Here is a 26,180-nt window from a genome sequence, read left to right as displayed (position 1 = left end):
CCCTGCAGCATCTCCCACAGGAAGCCAGCTGATGAGGTTTGAGGGGGCAGAATTCTAGGGGTTCCTAAGGCTTCTGCTCACGGATGTACAAGCCTTGCATACACGCATCCTCTTGAGAGTGGGTGGGATTGCTGATAAGGTGGGACATCACCCCTGTGATTTTGCCATGTTACTTGGCCAAGGGGTTTTGCAGATGATATCAGGGTTTCTAACCAGTTAACTCTGAAGGATCAAGCACATCAGTAATCAGGGTGATGCCACTGGAAAGCAAGTTTTAGCCTAATAGAAAAAAGATTTATTGTGAAGTTTTATGCACTTTATTGAATTTTGTTAAATGCATTTTTCTGCATCTATTGAAATAATAATTTACTGCCTTATATTAGTATGGCAAATTACATATTGCCAGATTTTACAATATATAACCAATTTTGCATTCCTGGTGTAAACCCTACTTGGTTGTGATTCGATTCTTGGGGGTGTGTGTGTGTGTGTGTGTGTGTGTGTGTGTGTGAGTGACAGAGTCTCGCTCTGTGGCCCAGGCTGGAGTGGAGTGGCACAATCTCAGCTCACAGCAGTCTCAGCCTCCTGTGCTCAAGCAGTCTTCACAGCCCAGCCTCCTGAGTAGCTGGGACTACAGGTGTGCACCATCACGCCTGGCTAATTTTTTTTTTTTTTTTTTTTTTTTAAATAGAGATGAGGTTTTGCCATGTTTGTCAGGCTGGTCTCAAACTCCTGGGCTCAAGCGATCCTCCCACCTCGGTCTCCCAAAGTGCTGGGGTTGTAGGCGTGAGCCCTCTGTGCCCAGCCAATTCTTGCATTTTTTTCGCTAATATTTTGGTAGTGATTTTTTATAGCTATGGCCATGGGACACATTTTCATTTTTCTCATCTCTGTGTCAGATTTTAAATTCAGAGCTATGGTTGGTTTATGCAATGACTTTGGAATTATTCCCTCTTCCCTGTTTTCTGAAAGGGCTTGTGTAAGATTGGTGTTGTTACGTCTCTATGTGTTTGACAGAAGTTGCCGGTGCCTTGAGTCTTCTTGTTGGGAAGGTATTTGACAACAAATTTCATTTTTTGGTTTATATAGAAATATTCAAATTTCCTTTTATAGTTTGTATAAATTTTGGAAGTTGTAGTTTTAAAATGGCCCTACTTCATCTAAACTGATGCATATGTTGGCGTGAAGTTGGTCATCATAGTAATCTCACATTATCATTTTAATATCTACCAGATCAGTACTGACAACTTGTCTTTCATTTTGTGATTTTGTTTTCTTTTTCTCTTGGTCTAGGGGTTTTTCCATTTTTTCGTATTTTTATATTAACCTTCTTTTCTTTATTTTGTTTACTATTTGTTCACTGTGCTTTCATCAGTCTCCATTTCTATTTGTTATTTCCTGCTGCATTTGCTACATATGGCCACTTCCAAATATCACCACAGACTCCGTGGCTTACAGCACAAGCTCATCACCTTTCAGTTCTGCTGATGAGAACCCCGACAGCAGGAGGCCCACTGGGCTCTCCACAGCAGCGCTGCATCCCTTCTGGAGGCTCACGGGGAGGACTCCCCTCATTGTCTTTTTCCGATTCTAAAAGTGCTCCTGAGTCCTCCTCCACCTCCTGTGTCAGCCACAGGACCCACTTTGGAAAGATTCTCCACTTTTAAGAACTCAAGTGATTAGAGTTGGCCCTACCTGGATAATCCAGGATAATCTCGCCATTGCAAGGTCTGTGACCTTCATCACATCTGCACAGTCCCTTTGCACAGAAACAGCAAACACATTTAGGACTGTTACATCTTCCTGACAAACTGACCCTTTTTTATTGTGAACCATTTCCCTTTCTACCTGCTGATACCCATTGTCCTGACACCAGGTTTGTCTGGTATTGATGAGCCAGGTTGGCTTGCTAGGATCAGTATTTGCATGCCATATTTTTTCTCATTGTTTTAACTGTCTGTGCCTTTGTATCTGAAGTGATTCTCTAAAAGTAGCATGTGCCTTGAGTCATGCTTTGGTTATCTAGTCTAGCAGTACATTTTTAACTGGAGTGTTAAATCTGTTTACACCTGTTGTAATGCCTGATTTGGTTGAGTTTATTCTTTCTTCTTATTATATGTTTTTTAAATTGTCCCTCTCTTCTTTTATATCTTTTCCTTTTCCTGCCTTAATATGGATCAGTTATTCCTTAGAATTTCATTTCCTGTTTATCTTTTAGCCGTGCTTTGTATTGTTGTTTTAAAAATTGCAGTATACAACCTTGCCATCGTTCACTCGGATTTATATTACACCTTTTCACGTTTACTGTGAGGATCTTTACAACAATATACTTCCATTTAACTGCTCCCTTTTGGGGGAGGTTGTGTTGCCATATAATTAACTTCTGCACATGCTGTCCTAAGCCAGAAAGTATCTGATACACGTCTCAGTCAATTTAGAGGTTTATTTTGCTAGGGTTAAAGACCATGGGCCATGACACAGCCTCGAGAGGTCCTGAGAACATGTACCCAAAGTGTGGGTTTTATACATTTTAGGGAGACAGAAGTTATAGGCAAAAACATAAATCAATACCTGTAAGGTATATATTGGTTTGGCCTAGAAAGGTGGGACATCTCAAAGCAAGGGCTTCCAGGTCATAAGTGAATTAAAGATTTTCTGACTGGCAATTGGTTAAGCTCTGCCTGAGGAGTTGAGTTCAGCATAAAGAAATGCTTGAGTTTAGATAAGGGGGTTGTGGAAACCAAGGTTCTTGTCATGTATATGAAGCCTCCAGGTAGAGGGCCTCATAGAGAATAGGTGTAATAAGGGTCAGACTTTCCGGAAAAGACCTAGTAAGGGAAGGAAATTCTCTACAGAATGCGAATTTCTCTGAAAAGAGACAGCTTTGCAAGGGCATTTCAGAATATATCAATTTTGGGATAAAATACTTTGATTTCCTTCAGGGCCTGCTCTCCGTCATGTGATGCCATACCAGAGTCAGGTTGGAATTTGGAATCTTGTTGCTACCAAGAGTCCGTTTTGTCAGTCCTACCATCTCTGTTCTAGTGTGAAAGTTGGTCAGTTGTGTGTAAACTCCAAAGGGAGGAGGTATAATGAAGCATTATAGTTATAATGAGGGGGTCATGTACAACCCCTCCCCTTCCTGTCATGGCCTGAACTCATTTCTCCCATTTCTTTGGGATCCCCTTGGCCAAAAGGGGAGTCCATTCAGTCATTCAGGGTGCTTAGAGGTTTATTTTTGGTTTACACTATAAATCATGTAATTTTAAAATATATAATATAATAAAGCATATTGTTATAATTTGCTTTAGTCAGATTTCTTTTTAAAATATTGAGAATAAGGAAATATTCTTTACTGTTTTCTGTTTTTGGCACTCTGTATTCTTTCTCATGGATCTGAGTTTCCATCTGGCATCATTTTCTTCAGTCTGAAGATTTGCCGTTAACATTTTGTTGTTGTTGTTTTTGAGATGGAGTCTTGCTCTGTCCTGCAGGCTGAAGTACAATGGCGCAATCTTGGCTCCCTGCAATCTCTGCTTCCCAAGTTCAAGTGATTCTCCTGCCTCAGCCTCCTGAGTAGCTGGGGTGATGCCCACCACCACACCTGGCTAATTTTTGTATTTTTAGTAGAAACTGGGTTTCACCGTGTTGGCCACGGTGGTCTCAAACTGCTGACCTCTGGTGATCCACCTGCCTCGGCCTCCCAAAGTGCTGGGATTATAGGCGTGAGCCACTGTGCCCAGCTGTTAACATTTTTTGTAGTGCAGTTCTGCTAGGTATGAATTCTCTCCATTTTTATTGATAGATAATTTTGATGATGTCTTTATTTTGCCTCCATTTTGAAATTCTCTCTCAAATTTTAGGTTAGAGGTTTTGGGATTTTTTGCCCACATGTTATATATCATTCCTTTGCCTCTGGCTTCCACTGTTTTTGATGAGAGGTCATTCCTTACTGTGTTCATTCTCTTTGTGCGATGTATTTTTTTCCTACTGCTTTGAAAGTTTTCTCTGTCTCTGATTTTCAGCAGTTTGCCTAGGATGTGTATGTGTATGGTTTTCTTCTCTTCTGTTTTTTTATGGGAGTTTGTTGAGCATCTTTATATGTGTGATTGACACTAGCCATCAAACTTAGAAAATGGTTAGCCATCATATTTAACTTTTTCCCATTTGAGTCTTTCTTCTCTTCTGGGACTCCACTTAAACATGTTTTAGACCACTCACGATTGTCACACAGGTCTTTCTGGTTCTGCGATTTTATTTTTAAGCTTTTTTTTCTATCTGTGCATAGTTTGAATAGCTTCTGTTGATCTACATTCTAGTTCACTGGTTGCTTTGTCTGTAGTGTGTGTTCTGCTGCTAAGCCCATCCAGTGAATTGTCTTTTCAGAAATTTTTATTTTTCATTTCTTGATTTCTAGTTGGCTCATTTTTATAGTTTCCATTTTCTTATTTAGATCCTCTGATGAGTTCACTCATTATGTTCAGTTTGTTCAGTTTTCCTTTCATTTTCTTTTTTGGAGATGGAGTCTCGCCCTGTCACCAGGCTGGAGTGCAGTGGCGCGATCTCAGCTTACTGCAACCTCTGCCTCCCGGGTTCAAGCGATTCTCCTGCCTCAGCCTCCCAAGTAGCTGGGATTACAGGCACCTGCCACCACGCCCAGCTAGTTTTTGTATTTTTTGTAGTAGAGATGGGGTTTCACTGTGTTGGCCAGGCTGGTCTTGAACTCCTGGCCTCAAGTGATCCACCTGCCTTGGCCTCCCAGGGCGTGAGCTACCACGCCCAGCCTTCCTTTCATTTTCTAACAAATTTATAATATCTCCTTTAAAAGTCCCTGCCCAATAACCCCAGTATGTCTGCCATCTCTTTATTTTTATGGACTAAGTTTGTTTTCTGATATTGGAGCATGTTTTTCTGCGTCTACGTATGTGCAGTATTTTTTTGTTTGTATGATGTTCATTGGATAGTCGTGCGGCAGTTAATGATAGGGACACATGCTGAGAAATGTGTTGCTAGGCAGTTTCCTCCCTGTATGGACATCATGGTGTGTACTTACACAAACATAGCTGGTGCAGCCCACTGCACACCTAGTCTGTATGGTACAGCCTATTGGTCCCAGGCTACAAAGCTGTGTAGTGCATGACTGTGCTGAATACTTACGCAGTTGTGACACAATGGCAATTGTGTGTCTAAACACATTGAAACATAGAAGAGATGCAGTAAAAATACAGTATAAAGCATAAAGTGGCACACCTGGGTAGGGCACTTATGAACGGAGCTGACAGGACTGGAGGTTGCTCTGGGTGAGTGAGTGAGTGGTGAGTGAGTGGTGAGTGGTGAGTGAGTGAGTGGTGAGTGAGTGAGTGGTGAGTGGTGAGTGAGTGGTGAGTGGTGAGTGGTGAGTGAGCGGTGAGTGAGTGGTGTGAGTGGTGAGTGGTGGGTGAGTGAGCGGTGAGTGAGTGGTGTGAGTGGTGAGTGAGTGGTGAGTGAGTGAGTGGTGGGTGAATCTGAAGGCCACGACGTTACTGTGCACTGCTGTAGACTTCGTAAGTACTGTACACTTGGGATGTGCTAAATTTATGATATAACAAAAGTTATCTCTTCAATAATAAATTAATCTTAGCTTACTGTAACTTTTTTGCTTTATAAACCTTTAGATTTATTTTTTAACTTTTTGACTCTTTTGTAATAACCTTAGCTTAAAACACAAACACATTGGATACAGCTGCACCAAAATATTTTCTTTATGTTATTATAAGAATTTTTCATTTTTAAGATTTCTTTTCCTTTCTTTTTTCTTTTTGTTTTTAAACATTTTTGTTAAAAACTGAGACACACACACACACGTTTAGCCTAGGCCTGCACAGGGTCAGAATCGTGCATGCCACTGTCTTCCACCTCCACGACTTGTCCCACTGGAAGGTCTTGAGGGGCAGTAACAGGCGTGGAGCTGTCCTCTGCTGTGATCACAATGCCTGCTTCTTGACACCTCCTGAGGGACCTGCCTGAGGCTGTTCTACATTAATTTTTTTTTTTTATAAGTAGGAATACACTAGGATAATGGTAAAAAATAGTATAGTAAATACACAAACCAGTAACACCATCGTTTATTATCGTCAGGTATTACTATTATAAATAATTATACGAGTTACGCTCTGATGTGACTGGCAGTGCAGCAGGTGAGTTTACACCAGTTTCACCTCAAGTGTGGGAGGAACCAACTGCACTCCTGCCTAATGAGGCCACAGCGTCGTGGGGTGATGGCACTTTTCAGCTCCACTCTAATTTTAAGGGATGGCTGTAGTATATGGCACGTCTGTTTTGCCTGAAATGTCGTCGTGTGGCACGTGACTATATATGCTGTGCTGTTAAGAATTTGGGGTGTTGTGTTTGTTGTTTTTGGTTTTTATTTCTGCAGGCATCTGATTTACTGAAACTTCATGTCATGGCTCGGTCGAACTTTGTCAAGGAAAGTCTTCACTATCCCTTCCTCTAGAACTTAATGTTGTCCTCCTCAGGTGTAGCCGTTCATGGGTCTCAAGTGAACACCCTGGGTGCTGAGTGAGGGGCCTCCACTGTGGCCTGTGAGCAGTCCCCGCCTCATGGTACCACCTGACATTCAGCGTGTCTGTTCATCTCATACACCCCAGTAGTTCTCTCTCTCTCGGCCGTTCTAATGGAGTCCTTGCATGCACAGCATAGTATTTGGCCGACATCTTCCTGCAGTTTGGGGGCCCTGTCTCCTCTTAGCTCTTGCCTTTGCTATCCCCATCTCCCATATTCCAGCCACTGCCGCAGCCCCCATGCTTGCCTTTTGTCCTCAGCACCCCAGCGAGGCAGCAGCTTCTGTGTGTGCTGCACTGCCATGGGCAGCAACTTGACAGTGGACACAGCTAGAAAGCAGCCGATGAGGAGCTCAGCGTGCGTCTCCGCCGGGTGAAAGATCACAGTCCTGCACCCTCCTGTGCAATGCCCGACACATTTGCTTCTTATTTCTGTCCAATTCTTAAGGTTTTTATTGTGGGATCATAAGTCCTTACTCCTTCATGGTTGGAATCAAAATCTAAAACCTTGTCATTTCCATTTTCAGTTGATGATATCCTTATGAACTCAGGATTTATTTCACTTTTGAAAAGTTAATAGTCTATGTTTTAGGGCAGTTTTACTCTACAATACAGAAAAATTATTGGAAAGTAAAGAGTGTGCCAGCTTCTCCCCTCATACAGAGCTTCTCCTGTTACATACATCTTGCCTCAAGTGTGGTACAATGAACCAATATTGGTACATTATTATTATTTTTTGAGATGGAGTCTTGCACTGTCGCCCAGGCTGGAGTGCAGTGGCGCGATCTCGGCTCACTGCAACCTCTGCCTCCTGGGTTCAAGCAATTCTCCTGCCTCGGCCTCCTGAGTAGCTGGGACTGCAGGTGCGTGCCACCACGCCTGGCTAATTTTTTGTATTTTAATAGAGACGGGGTTTCACCTTGTTAGCCAGGATGGTCTTCATCTCCTGATCTCATGATCTGCCCGCCTGGGTCTCCCAAAGTGCTAGGATAACGGGTATAAGCCACCGCTCCCAGCCTGGTTCATTATTATTAATGGATATTCATAGCTTGCATTGGGGTTCACTGTGTTGAACACAGGTTTTGACAAGTGTCCAGTGACATGTGTCCCTGTCATTACTGTGTCATACAGAAGAGCTCCACTGTCCCCGTGAGCTTCACGTACTCACTCCTCCCTCCGCTGAAGCCCCTGCCAACCACTGATGTTTTTATTGTCGCTATAGTTTTGCCATTTGCAGAATGTTTTATAAGAAACTGCCAAACTGTCTTCCCAAGTGGTTGCATCATTTTGCAAACTAAAAACTCTTAACCATAAGATCTATTAGTCATGCTCCTTGGTATTTACTCAAAGGATTTGAAAACTTCAGCCTACACAACAACCTGCACACAGATGTTTATAGCAGCTTTGTTTATCATTGCCAACACTTGGAAGCAACCAAGACATCCTTTAGTAGGCAAATGAATACATAAACCAGTGGTGCATCCACACAGTGGAATATGGTTCAGCACTACAAAGAAATGAGCTGTCAAGCCATGAAGAGACACGGAGGAACGTCGAATGCGTGTTACTTAGTGAAAGCTGTATGATTCCAACTATATGACATTCTGGAAAAGACGAAACTATAAAAATAGTATAAAGATCAGTGGTTGCCAAGAGTTGGGCGGAGAGATGGATGTGTAGGTGGATCACAGAGGACTTTTACGACAGGGAAAATAATCCGGGTGATGCTGTCGTGGTGGATACGTGTCAACATGTCACTACACATTCGCCCAAACCACAGAGTACGGCACCGAGCGTGAGCCCTGCTGTGAACTCCGGACCTGGGGGGTGGTGATGTGCCCATGTGGGTTCGGTTGTGACTAATGCACTGCTCTGGTGGGGGGCCGTGGGGGGGATGAAGGTTTATAGGAAATCTCTGTGCTTTGTGCTGTTTGCTGTTCTAAAAAATAAAGCCTAAACAAAGCAGTCAGAGTTCTGAAGACTGTCCTGTGACCAAGCAGGAAGGACTCCCTTCGCTCAGAGGGAAAGCGCTGGTTATGTATTTGCTCTTCTCCCAAGAACACGCAGTCTAATTTTGATCCTCTTTACAGACGGGAGGAAGAGCGTGTTCGTCAGGTGAGCTGATGCAGGTGCGGAGACAACACCTGGCAGGACACTGCCATTGGGCACCCTGAGGCTGAGCCGACAACCACTGTTGTCCCCAGAGTCCATCTGGTTTCTAGAGTGGAAAACGGAAAGGGGTCAGATCGCCCGTACAGCCCTGAAGTCCTTGGTGGTAGCCCAGATTCTACAGTCTTCCCCAGATGCTATCTTGGCTGAGGTGGGGAAGACTCCCAGGGACTGTACTTGGCCTTTTCTGCCTTAATCTCCTGCTCACGGCTGGGGCCAGAGGGCTTGTCTGGCAGCTGCTGGGCGCCTCTGTCCAGTGCTGTGCCAGAACGTCCAGCAGATGGGTGTGGGGCACAGGGCCTCTGCCAGATGGACTCAGGCCAGGCTCCGTCTGTCATTTTAATTGTGGGTCCATGATGGTGTCTGAGTCCCCTGGAGTGGGCAGGAGCTCAGGCCCTAGACCCAGCCATTGTCCGAAGACCCGGAGCCTGGCCACTACCCAGCCATTGTCTGAAGGCCCAGGGCCTGGCCACTCACTCTGCCCATCACGCAGTCAGGCCCGCTGGAGAAGGGCGGGGGGGTGAATGTTTGCTGTACTCCACAGGACTGTTGTGGGGCTTCCCTGGAGACTGGGCCTCCCTTTCAGCCACCGGCTCTGACCCATGGACCAACTCAGACCTCGTCTTCTTCTCTGAAGGGAGTGGCGTTGGCCTTCTCCCGGCTCTCGGGAGTTTTTGGTGTGTCCATGTCAAGTGTATCCGTCCTAGGGGCACCCAGTCTGGCTGCCACGGCAGTGGGCACCACGGGCCAGCGCACCTTTGCTGCCTGTGAGGTCGTCACACCTACCCGGCCCCATGGGCTCCATTTTACCTCGTCGCTTTGCTGTCTGGGAACTCTGTCACCCACGGATAGGAGTGCCAGGCCCAAGAAGATGTCATGCAGTGTTGGCGCTTTGGCTGGGCTGCTGGCAATCCCTGTGAGGGCCTGTGATGACCCAGGTCAGGATGGGACAGGTGGCTTGGGTTCTGCGGGCCACGCAGTCTGCAGTGTGTGTGGCCTTGCCCTGGTGCTGGAAGGCAACTGCAGACCACGAGTCAAGGCAAGGGTGAGACCGTGCTCCGGGGAAATGTGGATTGCGGAAATGGGCAGCCAGCGGGGCCTGCAGACCCCTGGGTTAGAGCCAAGCCCCAGAGGCACCTTGGTCTGGGAGAAGCCAGGGGAAGGATTTCCTGGGAGCTGGAGGATGACCGTGGACCTCTGCTGCCACCTTGTGGCAGAGCTGACGTATCTGACCCGCGTCCTTTTCTCCTGGTTTAGAAATGTCCGGGTGGGAGGAGCTTTTTCATCCTTGCAGCGGACAGGCAGCTCTGTTGGCCCCGCAATCTGGACTGCGTGCCCCGCCTTTGGCAGAGGCCCTTAGGACCCTGTGGGATGCAGCCTCGAGAGGACAGGGCCTCGGACTCTGAAGGCCACAAGAGTGATAGCACACCTGTGCCTGAGGAGTGCGTTCTGAGAGGAGACCCGGCCCGTCGTCCTTGTCCATCCATGTGGCTCCTGCAAAGCACCCTCGTCTTGCAGAGCCAGCGAGCCTGGCGTTGTGACCTGGGCCAACTTGGCAACTTTTCTCTTTTTAGAGGCAGAATCCTTTCTTGAGAACAGCATCTTTCTACTCCTGACCTGCTCCCCCTTCCTGGTTCCCCCTCTTCACCTGGCAGGCTGGGTGGCACCCTCTCTCCTGTGCAGCCTCTCCCTAATCCTGGACTCTGCAGGGGCTCCAAGACCCTCAGGACCACCAGTGACTCCTGGGTCGCACTGTGGCCCAGCACACACTGAGCTCCAGCCTGATGTCCAGCCCAGCAGGTCCTCAGCTGAGGTCCAGTACCCCGCTGCACCACACTGTGGGCCCCACACCCTCCCCCAACTCATTTCTAGAACACTTCCCCCTGCACCATGCTGTGGGCCCTGTGCCTTCCCCTAACTCATTTCTAGAATAGTCTTCCCCCTGGCACCCTGCTGTGGGCCCCGCCCCCTCCCCAACTCATTTCTAGAACACTCTTCCTCACCTGTCTCCCTAGTTCTTGCTCTGGCTTCTCCACGGGAACCTCCTGTCCTCCTGTGTGATGCTGACTGCTCGTGACATGTTGCAGCCTATCTCTGTTCCCTTCCCTGCTCTTGTCACTTCTGCCTGGTGCTCTGGGGCTGTCACGCAGGCTGGGGTTGGGGTTCTGTTCCCTCTACTGTACTGGAGCTCCAGGTCATGGGAGGCAGCAGAGCCCAGCCCTGCCCCTTCAAGCCTCCGTCCTGCGAGCGCTGGCAGTGTTGGGAGGCACCGCCCGGGGGGCTCCTCCTCAGGGTGTATTGTCACTCGGCGTTTCCGAGACCTGCTCTCATCATTTTCCTACCTTATCTTTCCTGACAACGTAGAAATTTATCAAACCCCAAAATCATGAGCCTTGAGAAATGGTATTCCACATGCTGATCCTCTGGGGGACACCTGGAACTGAGCTTGTTCCCTGCTTGCCCTGGGAAGTGGTTTCATGATGTCCCTGAACGTACGACTGTCACCCATAGCCTCCGGTATCTCTCCTTTTTCAGTGTGAGGCCATTTGCTCGTTTGACCTTTTTGAAGGTCAGGAGAAGCTGGCAGGACTCCCGCAGGCACAGGCACCGTCATCCTGAAAGCCATCAGGGTCCTCAGTCCCCACTGCAGCCTGAGCCTTTCTTCTGGCCGCACTGTCCATTTCTTTTGCCTTTTCTGGGGCCTTCTCCAGTGTTTTGTGTTCTTTTAAATGTTTCATGGTTAAAACTGGACACATCCCCCAAGAAGCTATAAATCAACCATAGCAAGAACTGCTCTCTTTCCAGGTGACTATAAAAATGATTTTTAAAAAACAGTTCTTTAAAAATTGTAGTCAGTTAAGCAGATAACAGACCCAAGACACAGCCAGGAGAGTGAGGGGTGGACATGGCATGGGACAGGGTTAGGAGAGTGAGGGGCAGACCCAGCAGGGGACAGGGTTAGGAGCGTGAGGGGCAGACCTGGCACGGGACACACCCATCTTGGCTGTGAGTTTCTGGCTTTTCTTGGTTTTGGTGACCTTGACTGTCCTAGGCAGGACTAATCAGCATTTTTCAGGGTATCCTTCAGCTGGGATCTGTCTGATGCTTTTCTCGTGGGTACAGGAAGGGGCTATGAGTTTGGGGAGGAAGCCCCCAGAGGTGAAGTACCACTGTCACCCCATGGTATCAGGCACACTCTGTCCCTGTGACTCACACATGAGGCTGAACTGGGCCCTAGCTGGGGGTAAGGTCTTCCCCTCCATGCTGTCCTCTTATAGGACGTCGGTCTGTGCAGCCTAAGGGGTAACATAAGATTGTAGTTGTATTCAACTCTTACTTTTAAAATTTTACAAGGAGTTACACTGATGTAGTGGGTGAAATTAGAATTTGACTGTGACTTTTTTACTTTCTGGTCTAAAACTGATTGTACTGCACCTTTTGCAAAATCACCTCTCCAGTCCCTATGACCCCTCAGGTCAGTCATCTCTATTCCCTGCATGTCGTCCTCCCCGGCGCCCGCTGGTGTGGCTGCTCTGCTGTGCCAGGAACACAGAGTTTCAGAGTTTCGGAAAACGTCGGCCTTGATTCCTTCAGAGGACCTTCCACACGCTGCAGCTCCAGGAGAGCTGGTTGAGGCGTCCCTCTGGGGATTCGTCCCACTGGGGATTCGTCCCGCTGGGGATTCGGCTGAGGTGGCGTCTGGTCTCTTCATGAGTGGCAAGTGCAGCCGCTTAACCCCCATGAGCCCCAAGCCCAGGCGTGTACTTTACGCTGTGCAGATTCCCTTTCACATCCTGCGGAACCATGCGTGTCTGTTCTTTCGAGAGTTTTTCCTGGTCCTCACACAGTGCGTGGGCTTGGCAGGGGCTGCGGTCTTTGGCTCTGTGATTCACTGACTCTCCCAAAGGGGTGACCAATAGGTGCCTGCAGGGCAGCCGTGGCAGTTCGGGGTCTATGGGCCTGGGGTCGGGGATGCTCCTCAGAGAGCGTGGCAAAGGACCCCCAGCAAAATAGGTTGTTTGGTTTTTTATTTTTAAAATTTTATTTATTTATTTTGAGACGGAGTCCCATTCTGTAGCCCAGTTTGGAGTGCAATTGCACGATCTCGGCTAACTGCAACCTCCATCTCCCGGGTTCCAGCAATTCTCCTGCCTCAGCCTCCTGAGTAGCTGGAATTACAGGCGCCCACCACCACACCCAGCTAATTTTTTTTTACTTTTAGTAGAGACAGGGTTTCACCATGTTGTCCAGGCTGGTCTTAAACTCCCGACCTCAGGTGATTCACCCACCTTGGCCACCCAAAGTGCTGGGATTTCAGGCATGAGCCATAGCGCCCAGCTTTATGTCTTAGTTTTTAACCAAAAGTTTAAAAGTAAAAATATAAAAATTTTAAGATTAGAAAGAAGCTTATAGAATAAAGAGATAAAGAAAATATTTTGTGGAGCTGTACAATTTGCGTGTGTGTGTGTTTTAAGCTAAGAGCTATAAAAATTTAAAAGCTTATAGAGTAAAAATGTTATAGTAAACTAATTTAATTTATTGAAGAAAGAAAAATATTTTCATAAATTTAGTATAGCCTAAGTGTACAGTATCTCTAAAGTCTACAGTAGTCATCCTGTCCCAGGCCTTCATATTGACTCACCACTCACTCACGGACTCACCCAGAGCAACTTCCAGTGCCGTGAGCTCCATTCACAGCAAGTGCCCTAGATAGACGGACCATTTTATTATCGGCTCACTGCAACCTTGACCTCCTGAGCTCAAGTGATCTTCCCGCCTCAGCTTCCTGAATAGCTGGCATGTGCCACCATGCCAGGAGAATTTTAACATTTTTTGTAGAGCCGAGGTCTCTCTGTATTCCCTAGGCTGGTCTCCAACTCCTGGGCTCAGGTGATCCTCCTGCCTCAGCCTTCCAAAGTGCTGGGATTACAGATATGAGCCACTGCACCCAGCCTTTTAAAATCTCTTATACCATATTTCACGGAACATATTCTATGTTGTTTAGATATGTTTAGAAACACAAATCCTTACAATTGTGTCACAGTTGCCTACAGTTGCCTTCGGTACAGTCATGTGTTGTGTACCGCTTTGTGGCTTAGGAGCAATAGGCTACACCATCTAGCCTAGGTGTGTAGGCTCTCTCACCTAGGTTTGGGTAAGTATATTCTATGATGTTTGCACAGTGATGAAATCACTTAACAGTGCATTCCTCAGGACATATCCTTGTCATTAACGCAGGACTGTGTCTCCCCACGCTCCTGGAAGATGCAACAGGAATCGCAGTTGTGTGTATGTTGGATCTCTTTTGCCTGTCTTTTGTGTCTATCATGTTCTCCTGAACCTTTTTTACCTCTCTTTCTGTTTAATTATTTTCATTCTCTTCTTTCTGTTTTCTTCCTGCGCCTTCTGTGATTTCTCCTTACTCTTACATTTCTTCTACTTTTCATTTCTGAAAAAAAAAATTCTAGTTTGTTCTTGAGTTCTGTCAATAATAAAATATCTTCCTGTTTTCTTGCCATTCCACTTCTGAGATGTTCTAATACTATTTTAAATTATGTTCTTCTAAAATGTTGGTTATTTTCTGGATTTTTAGTTCAGTTTCACATATTACGCTATGAGTTTCACTTTCTTTGTGTCCACAGTTTTTTGGTATATTTTCATTATTGGCTACTATGTTATTTATCATACTTTTACTTCTTTTTGGTAATATTCGCATGCAGGATTTGAGCATAACTTTTTGTCTCCGATTTTTAAATAAGGGTCTTTCTGGACTATTAGGAGAAAGTTTTCTGTAGAGGAGTTGGGAATGAGCCAAAGTAGCATTCCTAGCCTCAACAACCAGGAGGTTTCTCTGTTGTTACGGTGAAATATGTTTGAGGCTTCTGTGCATGGACACGTCTGTCTCTGGACATCACCTCCCACTCAGGAGGGCTCCCTTCCCTGACTCTTGTCTGGAGACGCACAGCCTCTCACTCTCCATGCTGAGCTGTTGCCTTCAATCACTGCCCTTTGTCACCAGTATGTTCTGGGGCTCACCTCCTCTGGATCTCTCTTTCTCTAGCACTTCCAATACAAAAATGCCTCGTGTTCCAGGCTAGCTGAATTTGTGTTTTGCTTTGGACAGTTTTCTTTCAGGCAATTCTCTGTGCAGAAGTGAATCTTCGTTGTATATTTCTGAGATCCTTGAGGACTTAGGCCCTTCAGCATGGCTTAAATTTCCAGTGAACTCCTTAATAGTTCTTTTTTTGTTGCGTTGTGTTGTATTTTCTTGTTACTTTCCCGGAACTTGGAGTCTACCAGTATGAGTTGGAGTTTCTCCATTTGCTCTCAGGCTATTCAAATAGATTCGCACTTGGTATGATAAATCGTAAATTCAATTTCTTTAATTGCTGAAGGGATATTGAGATTGTCTGTTTCACTTTTTATTGGGTTTATTTTGTTTGTTTGTTGTTCATTCTCCATATGCCTACTTATTTGCTGAGGCTTTTTTAGAAACTTGGCTTAAGCCTGTCTGTAAAAGGCTCAGTGAAGCTGCTTTAAAATCCTGGTAAAGGAATTCTAGCATCTCTCTGATCTCAGTATTGGCTTCTGTTGATTTTCTTTTCTCTTTCATGTTGAGGTATGCCTAATGTTTGGCATGACAAATAATTTTTGTTTGTATCCTGGAAGTATAGGTTATTACATTATGAGAGTCTGAATCTTACATCAGTCTTCTGTTTTGGCCTCTGTTGACACCATGGGGAAGGGGTGTCTGGTTAACAGCAAGCTAGGGTGGAGATCCAGGTTCCTCCCTGGATCCTCGGGACACCACTGGTGGGGAGAAGGGTGCTTGGTACTGCTGGGTGGGAGTGGAAGCCAAGGCTCCCAGCTCAGCCCCTCTGACAGGGCAGGGTGCTGTGTGTGTGCTGTCCTCTCTGTATGGAGTAAGGCAGGTATTGTCAAATGCTTTCTGACTTAATAGGTTCCCCTTTACCCATTCCTTTCCCTAGAGAGAGTTTTCTTCAGACTTTTTTTTTTTTTTTTTTTTTTTTGGTGTGTATCCTGTGGCATTTTTAAATTGCAAGCTTTTCCAGTGACCTGTCTGAAATATACAGGAGGAAACACAAACAAAATGAACAAACAAATAAGAAACCCAAAAAATAGTGAACTCACTGCTATGTCATTCTTCAAATCCCAAGGGCCCCAGCCAGTCCCCCTTCTTCCATCCAGCTTTCAGGGTTCGCTTCTGTTTGTTCCACATGCAATGTCCAGAGTCGTTGGCTGTGCTCAGCAGGAGGAATAGGGAGAGAGGTGTCTATTCCATCCTGTCCAGAACCAGAAGGCATGGCTTCCTTCACATTACTACATCCCCTGTACCTTCGCCGTTGTTTTTCTTGATTAATCTTGTCAGAGGGTTGTATATTATTTAGACTTTAAGAACCAAATTTTATATTTACTGATCTTCTCAGTTACCTTTGTTTCTTTGCTTAACTTCTCAACTTTTCTTTGTTATTACCTTCCTTCTACTTTCTGTGGATACTTGGATACTTTCTGTTCTTTTTCTAACTTCTTAAATGGGATTTGTGACTCACTAATTTTGTGTTTCTTTACTACTCCTTTTAAAAGTTGTAAACTTTACTGTGAGTCCTGCTGCAGCTGTTTGCTACAAATTTTGGCATGTAATGATTTTATTATTGTTGAGGTCTGTTTTCTGATTTCATCCATTTCTTATCTAGGAATGTTTAAAAAGTGTTATGTCCAAGGGAATTGTAAAGTTATCTTTTGCTGATGATATTTAATTGCCTACTGAGTAGGAGGTACATTCTGTGGATTCCATGTTTTCAACATTTGCTGAAACCTGCATTGTGAACTAAAATGTTAACAATTTTTATTTTGTTCTCTGACAGCCTTAGGAGAATGTGTTACCTCTACTTGTCAGGTACAGGGTTTTATACACACACAGACACACATACGTACTATCGTGTTGTTTGTGCTGTTAATATATTCTGCATCTTTATTACTTTTGTGGGATATACTTGTGGGAACTGTAAAGGAGAGAGGTATGTTGGCATCTCCTACCAGATAGGTGGTTTGGGGCCTGTGACCTCTGACCTCGCTGCTCCTTCTTGTAGCATTCTTCCCCCATTAATGCTCATCTCTCTCCTTGACCTTCTTTCAGTGTTTCTTCTCAGTGTTTCTATCCAAAATTGCAGGCCCCAGCTCCAGCAGTCTGGTTGCGGACAAGACCATGCTTATTTTTTGTTGGGCTGGTCTCTCCAACTCCAAGGCTGCCCTTTGAGCTGGATGATTGACCCACTGCATTAGGAAATGCTTTGCCATCTTGGTGCGAGCCCCACTTTAAGGAGGTCTTGCTTGCGCACTGCTGCATGGAGCACAGACACACTGGGTGGGAGGTGCCCCAGCACCTAAGGACTCTTATGATTGGGTGGCAGGGATGGGTAGTGGTGCCCTGCCCTCCAGAGCCCTTCACATGGTCCAGATGCCACCCAGCTCCAGGTGAGGGAGCTCTGGGGTCACATTCTCCACCCTCCCTCCAGCATTGTCGTAGCTGCAGGACACCTGCAAGGGTAGAATTCAGCATGGCTAGAGGATTTTGTGCGGCAGAAATAATGGAGATGGTAGGCAGGCTGGGCTCCCAGCTCCTCTGTGAGTACTGTGTGTTGGTGCTCCCTGCCGATGGTGCTCCCTGCAGCATGGCTCCACGTGCACCACAAGGGCAGTGTGGCTTCCTCATCTTAGATGTGACACAACGGAGGTAGTTCTGGGTGTTAGCCCACAAAAGTGGCAACGTTAGGGTCCAAACTCTGGTACGTATGAGACCATGGTTCCTCTTTCTTCCTCTCCAGGCAGATTCATAAGAAGAAGACTGGGTCTTAGTTTATATATATATATAAGCTTTATATACATATGTTTATATATATAAAGTTTATATGTATAAACCTTTTATATATGTGTGTATAAAGTTTTTTATATTTATAAAAATATATTTTTATATTTTATTTTAATTATATATATTTATATTTTATATATAAATAAAAGTTTTTATATATAAACATATATATAAGCTTTATATATAAACTATAAACATATATAAACTTTATATAAGTTTATATATAAACATATAGGAGAATGTGTTACCCCTACTTGTCAGGTACAGGGTTTTATACACACAGAGACACACATACGTACTATCGTGTTGTTTGTGCTGTTAATATATTCTGCATCTTTATTACTTTTTAAACTTTATAAAGTTTATATATGTATGCTTTATTTAAGGTTGAAAAAAATTTTACGTTCATCAGAAGCTTCCTTTTATGAATTCTTAGACTTTTTTACTGGGTACCCCAGAAATTTAAGGTATCAACTTGAATATCTTCTAAACTCTTCTCCCTGAAAGGACCATACCTGGATTCCCAAGGAGTCCACCTACGGAGGGATCACTGACAGTTCTGCTCTCTTATGCCTTTTGTTAATCTTAACCAGACTTGGTTAGCAAGGGGCACCTGCCACCAGATGATCTCTTACCAAGTCATGGTTTCCTGTATGAAGCGGCTGCCCTGACGCTGAGAGTCACAAGGAGAATGTTACAGAGGGACAGCATGCTGCCTGGTGATTGTCTGAGGTTTGAAACCTTCTGGTGAAGCTGAAGCCACTTCTTAAAAGCCTGGATAATGCTGTGAGCTGCTTAAGCACCTGTGTGCACATGTGTGTAAGTGTGTGTCTTTGCCGTGTGTGAGCTGCTTAAGCACCCATGTGCACACATGTGAGTGTGTGCCTTTGCCGTGTGTATGCATGTGTGTGAGCTGCTTAAGCACCCATGTGCACACATGTATGTGTGCCTTTGCCGTGTGTATGCATGTGTGTGAGCTGCTTTAGCACCTGTGTGCACACGTGTGTGTGCGTTTGCCATGTGTATGCGTGTGTGTAGTTTGCAGCTGAGTGCACTGCTTTTGTCTGGACTGTGCCCAGGAGGGAATGCGACACCCTTGGGGTCCTTGCCTTTGAAGCTGATCTGTTGTGGCAGCCAATTCAGCATGTTCAGCAAGATGTTAAAGCCATTGCTCTGCTTTACTCCCAGGGTCTCACAGCCAGAGCAGGCCAGAGGTGAGGAAGGGGATCCCACGCCTCCTTCATCTCCGTCTCCTTGCCTTCCTAAACAGCTCTGTTTTCCACTGAAAAGGGAGCTGCAGAACATTTCCGCGTGGAGATTCCATCTCATTCGTGTCCAGCTCCATCAGGGAACTGCTCTCAGGCTCCCCCGGGCGTGTGCATGAGGTTGGAAGAGGCGGGTCACTGCAAGAATGTGTCGGTCTGTCTTGTCACTCTCTCAATGTCTGGTCTCATGGTATTCCTTACCAATTTAGGGACTTATTAGGGAGATAGCTATAACTGTATTGATAGATACACGTCATGAACCAGTTCCCCTTAGGTGTTTCTAAAATGATGTAAATTACCAAGGAAATATCCTTTGGTTAAAGTTCACTGTTTTCTGGTCTTGCATTGTTAGCATAGACTGCTGTCTGCTGCCTGCTGTCTGTGCCATTTCTATTTCATGTAACTTACTGAGGTTTTCTTTGTGCCCTAATACAAGCTAGTTTTTTTTTTTTTTTAATGAATGTTTCAAGTATGTTTAAGAAGACAGTATAATCTCTATTATTGGGGTACAAAGTTTGATGTAATGTCCCCAAGAACTACCTCCTGTTATTAGCTCTCTTTCATGTTTAAGTATTTTTGACCCCTTACCTTGCCATGGTTGACAGTCATGTGTTAATGATTGCTATACTTATGTTTCTGTTTCTTTCCCCAACACCTATAGTTTCTGCATTATAAAGCCAGCTTCTGTGTTTGGGGATTCTAGTAGATTCTTAACTCATGGCCTCACTGTGTGCTGGGTCCTCCAGCTTCTGTGTTTGGGGGTTCTAGTAGATTCTTAACTCATATGGCCTCACTGTGTGCTGGGTCCTCCAGCTTCTGTGTTTGGGGGTTCTAGTAGATTCTTAACTCATATGGCCTCACTGTGTGCTGGGTCCTCCAGCTTCTGTGTTTGAGGGGTTCTAGTAGATTTTTTTTTTTTTTTTTTTTTTTTTTTTTTGAGACAGAGTCTCGCTCTGTCGCCCAGGCTGGAGTGCAGTGGCCGGATCTCAGCTCACTGCAAACTCCGCCTCCCGGGTTTATGCCATTCTCCTGCCTCCGCCTCCCGAGTAGCTGGGACTACAGGCGCCCACCACCTTGTCCGGCTAGTTTTTTGTATTTTTTGGTAGAGACAGGGTTTCACCGTGTTAGCCAGGATGGTCTCGATCTCCTGACCTTGTGATCTGCCCGTCTCGGCCTCCCAAAGTGCTGAGATTACAGGCTTGAGCCACCGCGCCCGGCCGGTTCTAGTAGATTCTTAACTCATATGGCTTGACTGTGCACTGGGTCCTCCGGCATCAGGAAGTGCCCTTCTTGGTCTTGCTTCCTGCTTTGAGGGGTGGCTGGACCTTGTCTGACAGGCAGATTGCAATCCCTGCTCTTCAGCCTGGTGCATTGACCTCACGTGCTTCTGCTCATTCCTTGACATTTAGCCTTTTCAAATCACCTGGCAATGGTCGTGTCTCTTGTGTAAAGCAGAGCTGGCTTTGTGAGCCAAGTGGAGACTTTTCATAGGGCCACGTGTTGCACGTGTTTACTCACGTGTTGCTAGGACCGGTATGTCCTGTCCCAACTGCCGCATAACTTGTTCCTGTATTTAATGTGTGTGTTGTGTTTTATTTATTGTGCGTCTTTTTATTTTTTAATGTAGTTTGTGTCTTTGCCTTTTTTTTTCTATTGTTTTTGGCATTTAGGAAAGTCTATGTTTTGTCCTGTTGGCTACTGTTATAACAACACCTCTTATCGCACCTTGGTCCCTCTCTTTCTTCCTCTGACCTCTTTATTTTGGCTTGTCTGGTGGGATTCTTTTCTCCCACCTATTTTTCATGCTTCAGTCTATGAGCTTATTCTACATTCCTTTTTTTCTGATTCATCTACCTCTGATTTATTTGCTGTATTTTTACTTTTGCAGAACAGCATGCTCCCCGATAAGAAACTGTTTCGTACCCCACCTCCATCCTTGTCCTCACTTTCTGTTTTAGTCTGTGCTCAACAGATTTGTTATTTTTGTTTATGTCAAATTTCCCAGCGGTCTCTTGGCTTGAGGGAGATTCTTTTGTAGTAGGTTTCTCATGAAGGGCCTGGAAACACACTGTTCATTGAGTTCTTAGCTATTTAAAACTATTTCTCTAGAGCTTTAATTTTGAAGGACAGCTTGGCTGACATAAAATCCTTTGGTCACACTTTATTTTTACTTGAGTTTATGAAAATAATTGCTCCACTGTTCACTTACCTTGTACATTGCAGTCGGGAAGTCCGATCCCTGTCTGATTTTCTTTCCTTTGTGAATGAGCTGGTCTTTTTGCCTAGAGTCCCAAAGAATTTTTTCTTTCAGTTGTAATCGTTACTGGGCAGTGCCTTCAGGGCCACCGTTCTGGGTCAGTTTGTTCAGGGACATGATGAGCCTTTCAACTTGTCGATTATTTTTTTCCTAAGAACATTTCTAGGCATGTAAGTATTAGGTCTGTTTCATAGTTTTGCTTTTCTTTTTTGGGAACTCCAGTCTGTGTTTCTTGGGTCTTTGTTGGCCTGGGCTCCGTGTCTGGCAGCTTCTCTGCACGTCTCTCACCTCTTGGTCGGCCTCATGTTCTCTTTCATGTTCTCTGTCCTCCTGCAGTGTTCCTTATGCAGTCGTTACCGGTAGAGGGTGTCCAGGTGGCATCTCGAACAAAGCATTGGACAAAATGCACAAACAAAGCAAGAAAGCAAAAGCAGGGTTTTATTGAGAACGAAAGTACATGCTATGGTGTGGGAGCAGCCTAACCATTGGGGCTCAGGAGCTTACAGAATTTTCTGGGGTTTCAATACTCTAGAGGTTTCCCACTGGTTACTTGGCGAATATTCTATGAAAATGAAGAGAATGAATTGAAGTCAGAGTCATTTACTCAGAACGCACCCTATGTAAATGGAGAGGATGTTAGTTGGCGTGTGTGGTCTGTGTAAATGGAGAGGCTGCATGTGAAGTTACAAAGGGTAAATGCTGTGAACTGAGAGGATGGAGTGCAGTTGCAAAGCCGTTCACATCCCTGTCATTGCTGAGGAGCTTTCATTTGATTTAGTTCTCGGAAGTCAGCCTGGATGGATCGGCTTTCTGTTCCCTGCCTCCTCCTGTTCTCCTGCCTCACACTCAACTGAATCTCTCTCTTTTGGTACCTTGTAACTTAGTCTCATTTCTAGGCTAATTGTGTCATTCTCTTTAATTTCTTTCTTAGGTTAAATTAATTCTCATTTCGCAGTTTCTTATTTTAACTGTGCGTTTGTATTCTTGGTATTTTTAGTGTTTTGTTTCTGGTGTTTCTTACATCTGCACAGCTTTTCCCCATTTGACTTTGGACTGCGGTGCTGGGCGGGAGTTCTCAGTTCCATTAGCTGAAGGAGTTTCAGTGCCTACACCCTGGTTTCCTCTCCCAGAGCCACGATGGCCTGCAGGAGTGTCTGCGACTGGAGAACATCATTTACCCAAAAGGATTTTGCATGCCTTTTTTCTATTTATTTTAAAAGCACTTGGATTTTCCTGCACTAGCAGTAACAGATGTTTCTAGCCGGGAACGGACGTGCTGAGGGACACGGGTGCTTTACTAGGTTTGTTTGTCCAATAGCATCCTTTTTTGTTGGTCAGCAGAAACGTAGGTTTTTTTTAAGAAAAAAACTGAATGGTTCATTTGGAGATGGATTAAATCTGTGTCTTCTTATGCCTTGCTATGCTTTTATTTCTGTAGGAAACTGAATTTCTACCTTTTCCATCCCTCCTTCCCTTTTTCTCCCAAGGTTCCAAATGTGCTTTTTTTTAGACGGAGTCTCGCTCTGTGACACCCAGGCTGCAGTGCAGCGGCGCCGTCTCAACTCGCTGCAACCTCCGCCTCCCGGGTTCAAGCAAGTCTCCTGCCTCAGCCTCCGGAGTAGCTGGGATTACAGGCGCCGCCACCACGCCTGGCTCATTTCTTGTATTTTGGTAGAGACGGGGGTTTCACCATGTTGCCCAGGCTGGCCTCAAAATCCTGACCTTAGGTGATCCTCCCATCTTGGCTTCCCAAAGTGCTGGGATTACAGGCATGAGCCACCACATCCAACCTCAAATGTGCCTTTTTTTCCCAAGTCTCTCCTCTAAGACCATGCTGAAATTGAAGAAATTAGATGGAATTTGTTCACTATCAGTGAAATTAGAAAACCAGCCATGTATTTAAATTAATGTATAATTTAATAAATATTGTTTTAAAATCAGTGTAGATATAAGCAGATACACTAAGTAAGTGCAATTTTATCAAAACATTTCATGTAGACGTCTCACTTGTGAAGTAGAAGCCTGCCTTTGGGTTGAGTCATCTCATTTGGGGTGCTGGGGGGAAGAGCACCAGGGGAGCGCTTGCTGGCACTCCGTCTCCACACTCACACCATGCCTTGTACTCGAATGCTGAAGAGGTGTTGACTGCTGTGTTGAAGGCAAGAGGCAGTTCTGTTGAAGCCCAGTGCTGGCGGGCAGGCCCCGCACTGATGCATTCACACAGCCCTGTGTTTTTGTGTTTTAGGTCGGTGGGCTCCACGACAAAAGTCAACCCTTCTGTAAATCACCTGCTGTGGTTATGATGCTCTGAGTTCAATACGTCTGAACCTTTGCTGTCTATGGATCTGCTCTAAACCTTATAGCCTGCTTATGGGGGAAGGTGAGTTACTGTCTTTTGTTGGCATATTTGTTTACCAAGAGTGTATATAACAAAGTCAGACTTACCCTTGACAAATGAAATCTGTTTGAAGTAACACAGTGCTGTATTTCACCCTGCTTCAGTCCACAATGCGCCTTGAAGACTATTCTGTGTGTGACTTTGGGAAATCGGGGATCCCCGCTTTTGGTAGCAGTGAGCTGGTTGTGGTTGGACACCTTTGGGTCCAGTGCTCGGCCAGGTGGTTCTTGCACAGCCTTCCAGCTCTGCCCTGGAGCCAGCCCTGAGAAGCAAGGGAGGCACGGGTTTCAGGAATGAAGGACAAGAAGGCGGTGCTGGGGGCTGAAGATTGTCCTGAGGTGTTTGGAAAGAGTGAGTAATGAAAGCATCAGGATGGGGGTGCTGTTTTGGTGGTCTGGTGATACCCTGCAGACATTAGTGCCTGTAGCTTGAGCTGTTACCATGAACTTCTGTTGATACAATTGCAAGGAAAGGTGGATGAATGAGCAGTTGTGTTTGGAGATTTTAACACATCTCTCCAAGAAGTAGGCCAACAAAAAATAAGCAGGAGTATTAATATCCGAAGCAATATAATAAATAAGTTTGAGTTGTTAGTATATTTTGAACTCTACATGTTACTTTCTAAGCATACAGAGAACATGTACAATACTAGGATGTATACAGGTGAAGTCTGTAACATAGGGATGTATGTGTACAGGTTACATCTGTCTATAACACAGCATGTGGAGAGCATAAGGCAATTATACTGGAAATTAATAGTAAAGGAATAGCTTATATAAATAATATGCTATAAAAACTCTTGTTAGAAATAAAATCATAAAAGAAAGAAAAGAACTTTAGGGCTGAGTGATTATGAAGCAGTATATGTCTAAATAGCACGACACAGCTAAAGCAGTGCTTAGAAGGACATTTATAGCTATAAACACATGTGTTAAGAGACATGAAAAATTAACTCAAGAGGCGGAAAAAAGAGCAAGGGAGAAAGCCCAAGGATCCATAAGGCAGGAAATAATAAAGGAAAGGGCAGAAATCCATGAAATAGAGAGTACAGAAAAACACAGAGAAAATTAACAGCCCTAAAAGCTGTTTTGTGTTTTAGAGTCAATAGTTAGATCTCTGGTTAAAGAAAGTGGAAAGGGCTGGGCACTGTGGCTCACGCCTGTAATCTCAACAGTTTGGGAGGCCGAGATGGGCAGATCAAGAGGTCAGGAATTCGAGACCAGCCTGGCCAACATGGTGAAACCCTGTCTCTACTAAAATACAAAAATTAGCTGGGCGTGGTGGTGCATGCCTGTAATCCCAGCTACTCGGGAAGCTGAGGCAGGAGAATTGCTTGAACCCAGGAGGAGGAGATTGTAGTGAGCCAAGATTGTGCCATTGCACTCCAGCCTGGGCCATGGAGTGAGACCCCATCTAAAAAAAGAATAAGAAAGAAAGTGGAGGGGTGATACTGGTGACAATTAATGGAACAGAATATAGGAAGGAGTGAATGAGTGAATAAATAAAAATAAATGTAGATGGATGGGTGGGTGGATGGATGGATGGATAGATAGATAGATAGATAGATAGATAGATAGATAGATAGATAGAGAAAGAAATAACCATAGATACAGCCAAGAAGAAAAGTTAGAGTACTGTGGGAAACCATATGCGAACACATTTGAAAACGTAGGTGAAAAGAAACTACCATCAGAGTGAACAGGCAACCTACAGAATGGGAGACAATTTTTGCAATCTACTCATCTGACAAAGGGCTAATGACCAGAATCTACAAAGAACTCAAACAATACAAGAAAAAACCAAATAACCCCATCAAAAAATGGGCAAAGGATATGAACAAACACTTCTCAAAAGAAGACATTTATGCAGCGCACAGACACATGAAAAAATGCTCATCATCAGTGGCCATCAGAGAAATGCAAATCAAAACCACAGTGAGATACCGTCTCACACCAGTTAGAATGGCGATCATTAAAAAGTCAGGAAACAACAGGTGCTGGAGAGGATGTGGAGAAATAGGAACACTTTTACACTGTTGGTAGGATTGTAAACTAGTTCACCCATTGTGGAAGACAGTGTGGTGATTCCTCAAGGATCTAGAACTAGAAATACCATTTGACCCAGCCATCCCATTACTGGGTATATAAACAAAGGATTATAAATCATGCTGCTATAAAGACACATGCACACATATGTTTATTGCGGCACTGTTTGCAATAGCAAATACTTGGAACCAACCCAAATGTCCATCAATGACAGACTGGATTAAGAAAATGTGGCACATATACACCATGGAATACTGTGCAGCCATAAAAAAGGATGAGTTCATGTCCTTTGTAGGGACATGGATGAAGCTGGAAACCATCATTCTCGGCAAACTATCGCAAGGACAGAAAACCAAACGTGGCATGTTCTCATAGGTGGGAGTTGAACAATGAGAACACTTGAACATAGGGTGGGGAACATCACATACCGAGGCCTGTTGTGGGGTCGGGGGCTGGGGTGACGGATAGCATTAGGAGATATACCTAGTGTAAATGACGAGTTAATGGGTGCAGCAAACCAACATGGCACATGGATGCATATGTAACAAACCTACACGTTGTATACATGTACCCTAGAACTTAAAGTATAATAAAAA

General features: G+C 44.9%; 1 protein-coding gene across 5 annotated transcripts in view; it reads left to right on the top strand.

Annotated features, from left to right (window-relative positions):
* PCBP3 (poly(rC) binding protein 3) overlaps window positions 1–26,180 on the top strand; it is a 284,870-nt gene that overhangs the window by 168,760 nt on the left and 89,930 nt on the right. For all 5 annotated transcript variants that reach the window (XM_050785664.1, XM_050785665.1, XM_050785663.1 and 2 more), the window contains one exon: window positions 23,387–23,521. In XM_050785664.1, the coding sequence (XP_050641621.1) occupies window positions 23,512–23,521 (10 nt within the window). In that variant the 5' untranslated portion in view covers window positions 23,387–23,511. The remainder of the gene's footprint in view (window positions 1–23,386; window positions 23,522–26,180) is intronic.

This window comes from Macaca thibetana, chromosome 3, assembly GCF_024542745.1.
Source record: "Macaca thibetana thibetana isolate TM-01 chromosome 3, ASM2454274v1, whole genome shotgun sequence".
NCBI classification, from domain to species: Eukaryota; Metazoa; Chordata; class Mammalia; order Primates; family Cercopithecidae; genus Macaca; species Macaca thibetana.
Note: the sequence above shows the minus strand (reverse complement) of the source record. Positions and strands in the feature narration are given on the sequence as shown.